The 6,756-nt window shown below is 37.4% G+C and overlaps 1 protein-coding gene across 5 annotated transcripts in view; it reads left to right on the top strand.

Moving 5' to 3' along the window:
• LOC121370650 (synaptotagmin-14-like) overlaps positions 1 to 5,883 on the top strand; it is a 119,135-nt gene extending 113,252 nt beyond the window's left edge. For all 5 annotated transcript variants that reach the window (XM_041496030.1, XM_041496032.1, XM_041496033.1 and 2 more), the window contains 2 exons: positions 93 to 305; positions 3,361 to 5,883. In XM_041496030.1, the coding sequence (XP_041351964.1) occupies positions 93 to 305; positions 3,361 to 3,461 (314 nt within the window). In that variant the 3' untranslated portion in view covers positions 3,462 to 5,883. The remainder of the gene's footprint in view (positions 1 to 92; positions 306 to 3,360) is intronic.
• Positions 5,884 to 6,756: the final 873 nt, after the last annotated feature.

Consider the following 6,756-nt stretch of genomic DNA (forward strand, 5'->3'; position numbering starts at 1 on the left):
TATAATAATAGATAATACTATAATGGATGGCTCATGTTATGAATTCATTTACTATAAAAGATACTGATAATATTCTAATATTAATTTTTCAGACACGTATGTCAAGCTGACACTGATGTCGCCAACAGGTCAGGAGTTACAACGCTGCAAGACATCGGTCCGCCGTGGCCAGCCGAACCCACTGTTTAAGGAAACATTCATGTTCCAAGTGGCACTATTCCAGCTGCCTGAAGTAACACTCATGGTGTCTGTGTACAACAAGAAAAGTATGAAAAAGAAGGAAATGATTGGATGGTTTTCACTGGGTGAGAAAATTTAAAATGTTGATTTTTAAAATTTTATTATAGAAATAATTTAATGCTAATTTGGAAGGAAGGAAATGTTTTACCATATTTTCCCCATGTAATATGCACACTTTGTTTCCAAAATATTGTCAATCAGTAGTTTACAGGTTATTGACAGTGTTCATTACAACAAAATGCCAAAACACCCTTAAAAATCACTTTTCACTTGTGATGGTTGTAATAAATGTAAAATAAATGTACAAAAGCATCCATACCTCGCCAAAAGGTGCACAAAAATAGACCGTAAATATTTTTAATTTCCATGAGATTTAATTCGGCCATTTCCGTCAAACCGTAAATATACGACACAACTATAAAATTAGAAATCTTGCACATTCACGTTAGACACGAGAACCAAATGTAATATGCTCTATTTTTGTTTTTATTTATTTATTAGTCATTTACAGTGTATGGGTATATACTTTTGTCTTGATTTATGCATGTGTGACATGTAAGTACTAGTCTACGTTTTGTGTGATATGTAGGTCTATGTAGGCAAGTACCTAACTTAAGTTTTGTTTCTTGAATATATCTCTGCTTTCGATTTTAGTTAATTTTGGTTACAGGTGGAAAATGGTACATCTTGCACTCACCGTTGATTTTGTGTTTTAAAAAAACGGTGCACATTATATTGTGGTTCATGGCATGGTAAAGTATTTACGTGCATATATGCCACGAAGGCTTCACGCACGCCTATCACAGGCTTAATCTCTGACTTTCACCAGTGACTAAGTCCAGGACGGGGGGGGGGTAAGTTTGAAATGGGCGGAATTTTGATTTTTTTTTTTTAGTAAGGTCAAAAAATCCTAAGTCCTATGGAGAATAACCTGCATCCTAACCATGTCCGGACTAAGAAATTAAAACCAAAAATACAGTGGAGTAGCCGGGGCCGCAGACTGCACTGAGCATCTTGTGCATAGATCTGTTGTCGATCTTCGCAAACAAGATGCACTGCCCGAAGATCTGCTCCCTCTTGTGCGTGACGACTACTTCATGTATGCCACTGAAGACTTGGTTGTGTAGTTTATAGCGGCTGCCGTCGTCCAATGGTCTCCAGTCCACGTTGAGGAATCCTCCCCGAAGTAGTTTCGGATCCAGCATGTCCCCCTGCATGTACTGGTGCAGTTGTCTTCTAAGTCCATTGATGGCCAGGACCCACTCGTCGTCCTCAGGGAGAGTGACTGCTGGTGGCGGCGGCTTGGTCTTGGCCGATTGGTTGGTCGGTGATGTCACCTTCTGTTTCGCTGCCGCAACAACAACTTGTCCCTGTGCCGACTCAACGGGAGCGGTCGGTATAATTGACCACGTCACCAGAGTCGGCGTCTGTGGTGTGGAGGTCGGTGGAACCGCCCTCGTAACCTGACACATTACTATGTCAAGGTTAGAGTACGGTTCATCCGGGATGCTGGTGTCGATGGCACTGGTGTCCTCTTCGGTGGTGACAGAGGGGGTGGCGCCGCAGAAGAACCCGCCGCTGGCGGTTGAGCCGCCAGTTTAGGATCCCCCCGAGCCGCCCCTGGTGCATGCCTCCTCCTCCCTCCTCTTCGCGTCTTCTTTACCGAGTCGCCATACACTAAGGTGATGGTCGCCCGTGACCCCGTGTACGCGAGTCGGTACTCCAAAAATAGCAATCATTCCCCCCAGGTGGAGGGGTAGCTCGAGAGCGCAAGTTTCCACGTCTTGTCTCATCGTCGTTAGCTATAGAAGTCATTGTGGTTCATGTTTTTTTTCTTGGAATAAACGTTCAAAGTGGGGGGTGCGCATAATACATGGGAAAATACAGTATTTAACTATGCACTCAACACATTTTATTTATGGTTATATGGCGTCAAACATATGGTTAAGGACCACACAGATAGTGAGAGAGGAAACCCACTGTCATGGGCTACTCTTTTCGATTAGCAGCAAGGGCTATTTTATATGCACCATCTCACAGAAAGGATAGTACATATGGCCTTTGTTACACCAGTTGTGGAGCACTGAATGAAATGAGAAATAGCCCAATGGGTCCACCAATGGAGATTGATCCTAGACCGACCGTGCATCAAGCGAACACTACCACTGGGCTATGTCCCACCCTTACTAATTTGGAAGCCTAAATAATTTTAAACTGCCTAAAATCATATATTCAGTGATATTTCTAGTTTTTTGGCATGTAGACATTTTCTGCCTAAAATATCCTTTAGTAATGCTGTATTTGACGAGAAATTAGCCCATGTCTTTGAATACCCCCCCCCCCCCCCCCTTTCCATTTTGACAGCATTTAAGAAATTTGGCCCTTATTCGTAAATAAGCCCCCACCCCACCCCCACCTCGTCCCCTCATCACAGTAAATAAAATGAAAATGCAAGTGTAAGCTGTCTGTCTGTGTCGGAAACAAACGTGTAATGCCATTTGTTGTTAATTGTGCTGTTGCGAGTCTTCTCAGCATTAAATAAACAACACTGTAAGTAACCAACATAGAAGGTGTTTCTCATAATTAGATACTAGTAAAAAAAAATAAAAAAAACATTAATAATTTATTATTATTTATTTATAACAAATGGAACACTGTAATTAATAGATGTGGTACTGAACGTTTTTTGTTTTCTACCTGGTTCATTTAAAAAAAAAAAAAAAGTTTTATTATTATTATTTTTTTATTATTTTTTAACAAAGCTGGCCCCTTGTCTGGGAATAAGCCCACCTCATGCTAAGCTCACAATGAGTTGTCTTGCGCCCCCCGCCCCCCCCCCCCCCCCCCCACCCCCCCCCCCCCCCCCCCCCCCCCCCCCCCCCCCAGGCTTATTTCCGGTCAAATACGGTAATGGATATCAATTTAGCTTGTTTAATGTCCATCCTGTTAAACTTTTAAAAATTCTAAAAGTTGTTCTTCTCATATGAGAGAGATGTAAATAGTAAATAAAGAATTTGTCTGCCTTATTTGATTGTAGATTTATTACTATGTTGAGAAAAAAGTACTTTTGAGCTATAAATTAGACCTTTTTTTATTTTTAATGAAAACCTTTTATTTTAGGCATGAATAGTAGCGGAGAAGAGGAGCAGTCCCACTGGAGTGATATGAGAGAGAACAAAGGAGATCAAGTGTGTCGCTGGCACGTCCTACTTGAATCCTAGTGAACCACAAACTACATGTGGTGTGGACACATTGATGTCCTACTTGAATTATTATGAAATAACATATGGTGCAAAAACATTATTGTCGTACTTTAATTCTTATGAAATAACACATAGTGCAAAGGTTGATATTCTACTTGAATCCTAGTGAATCAAGCATAACACATGGTGCAGAGACATTGATGAAAACGGACTATTTATCAATACGACTTCACTATATGTAAAAATAAGGCCAGCACTTGCCTCCCTTAACAAGTGATCTCTTGTAATCCTAAATACATACACTGTTAAGTACAAAAGTATTTTGACAAGTTGCCTTGTGATTATACAATTACAGAGATGAAAATCCTCTTGATATCTTTGTAATTCTTGATTTTAGTGCTATATCCATAAAGTGTTCCTGTCCTTGTTCTGTGACAAACAGCTTACAGAAACGACCTCCCTTTCAGAACTGTGGATTTTTTAAACAATGATTATTTTAAACTTATTGTGGTAATATTTCCAGAGCTGTGTGAACAACAGGGAACATTTTGTTTTCAAAATCTTGATTAGTGATATTTCTAGTCAATTAAACATTGATTAGCAACTACTGTTTTAAATTTGCTTAGCCATCTCTGAAATTTGTGTAGCGAATCGCGATGCGATACTGAACAAAATATTCCCTGAATACTGTTATTAACTGTTAGTAAAATGATATCTTTGGTTTCTCTGGTATTTCACATGAAATGTATCAAATGGAACCATGTGCTGTGAATCGTACTGTATGTGCCAATGACCCTGCACCATATCACCGCCACAATAGTTCAGTAATCATTTGAAGATTTTTTACTTTATACACAATGGCAATTTATTTTTCAAAAGACTTAACAAATACAGATGTTAAAATAACTATCTAACTAGCTACATGGCTACAGTCTCGGTATATCCAGATACATGTATGTCAAAACATTTGAATGTAGTACTCTTCTCACTGTGGTTCATATCAGGGTTGAATTGTGTAATCGGCCAACGAGTTTCAAGAAGACTGATCTTTTACATTAAAGAGACCAGAAATATTTTGAATTCAGAAGGTTTGTCTTATAAAAACAGCCGTATTTAAATTTTGCTAAAAAAATTCAATCATGTTCAAGCATGCTATGGTAATTTCTTAGAGAAATTGAAAGTAATATTTCCATAGATGATCGGGTTATTGCAGAGCATACCTGTACTAAAATGGTGCAGTAGCTTCAGTACATTTAACTTTACAATTTGTTCTGTCATTACGTTTTCTATATTTTTCAGTTTTTGTTAAACTTGTTGTCACTACTGTCAAACTGTAATTTTTAACTTTGTTGTACATAGAAATATTACTTGACCTAAAAGAATAATTTGTCATACCTACAGGGGATGATTTTCTATCATCGTGGAAAAGCGGACAGAATCACAGAATTTAATTTCATATGCCGACTCTGGTGTCACGTAACTATAAAACATTCTTGGAGATTATGATTGCATGCTGCAGATATGGAACATAATATATGTTTGTTTGCCAATTACACGCATATAGTGAAATGACTGTAACTCAAACTACACACAATTTGGTTAAAATATGGTGGAATCATGTTTACAAATTAGTGGCTTGTTTTCATGAAGAAAACAGCATTTAAAGGAGATTGTATCTCTGTTTTTCAGAATAAACTTATGTGACATCACAAAAGTAAAGTATTATTGTATGTACCATGTATTGTTTTCATTATTATAATTTTTCAGTAATCGTATCAAAAAATTGTGACCAGGATAAAATAAAGATATATAAGCAATGCATTACACAACAGTTGACTTTGATGGGTTTTTTGTCAAGTCGTTTGTTTTGTTTTGTTGGGTTTTTACTCTTTACAAACTAAGTTTTTTGTAAATGTAAATTAATCATGTGACACGTTCAGCTCACAAGATAATTATCGCGTGACATTAATTGGAAACTTTAGAAAAATAAAACTTTTCAAAATCTGAAAAGGAAAATCATCCCCTTTACATGCCTTTGAATGTTTTCTATTTTTATTATGTATAAACATCTACTAAAACGTATTTTTCACATTAATTACTGAAGATCTGTGCAATTAAGGGGAGTAACCCCTTCTTGCCCGACAGTTTTTGGGTTGTTTTTGCTGTTAAAGTATATTGTACAGTTTCATTGTTGTTAAAACAATTTAAATTAGACTCACTAACTTTGGTACATATATATTTTTCTAAAGTTTGTGTATAAATAATCATTAGTGACTTTCAAATTGATAATGGGTGCAACAATTCCATTTTACCAGTCTTTAATATTGTTTTTTTTTTCACCGGCCTCGGTGACATCGTGGTTAGGCCATCGGTCTACAGGCTGGTAAGTACGGAGTTCGGATCCCTGTCGAGGCATGGGATTTTTAATCCAGATATCGACTCCAAACCCTGAGTGAGTGCTCCGCAAGGCTCAATGGGTAGGTGTAAACCGACTAGTGATCCATAACTGGTTCAACAAAGGCCATGGTTTGTGCTATCCTGCCTGTGGGAAGTGCAAATAAAAGATCCCTTGCTGCTAATCGGAAAGAGTAGCCCATGTAGTGGCGACAGCGGGTTTCCTCTCCAAATCTGTGTGGTCCTTAACCATATGTCTCACGCCATATAACCGTAAATAAAATGTGTTGAGTGTGTCGTTAAATACATTTCTTTTTAATATTGTTTTATTTACAAATACTTGTGGCTAAATTATTTATTTTTAATACAGTTTTCTCAATTAATTTGATATACTAGTATTGATGAACACATGTATTTTTAACACCCAGACACCCACTCTCTCTGCATCCACCAGTAACTGATTCTCTGATGACTGGCAGTTAATCCCTGTGTTCCTTATTAGACATTTCTCTTGATGACAGATTGTATTTGCCATTGCTATTTTTGTCTTCTGTTGTTAATCTTATTTAGTTGCATTATTTTGAGAATACATTTTAGCTTGACTTGTACTTGTAGCATATATTTAACATGATGTTATTTGTCAGTAACTGAATTATTTAATTTGCTTTTTAATTTGCTCACATACAATTTACAGAGACCAAAATTTATTTGAACCAATTGCTTATGTAATGTGTATTTTGACTTGCTCTCACATGTACATTAAATGGGGTGTATGAAACGATCTTACTGTGAAATGTGATCCTGTGCTTATGAATCTCAAGAGAAGTGCTTCTTAACAGAGGGACCATGGATAATCTGGAAATCCAGGAAGCCCCATGAAATGCGAGACACATATTCAGGATTAAAAACATTTGATTAG

This window comes from Gigantopelta aegis, chromosome 4, assembly GCF_016097555.1.
Source record: "Gigantopelta aegis isolate Gae_Host chromosome 4, Gae_host_genome, whole genome shotgun sequence".
Classification (NCBI taxonomy): Eukaryota; Metazoa; Mollusca; class Gastropoda; order Neomphalida; family Peltospiridae; genus Gigantopelta; species Gigantopelta aegis.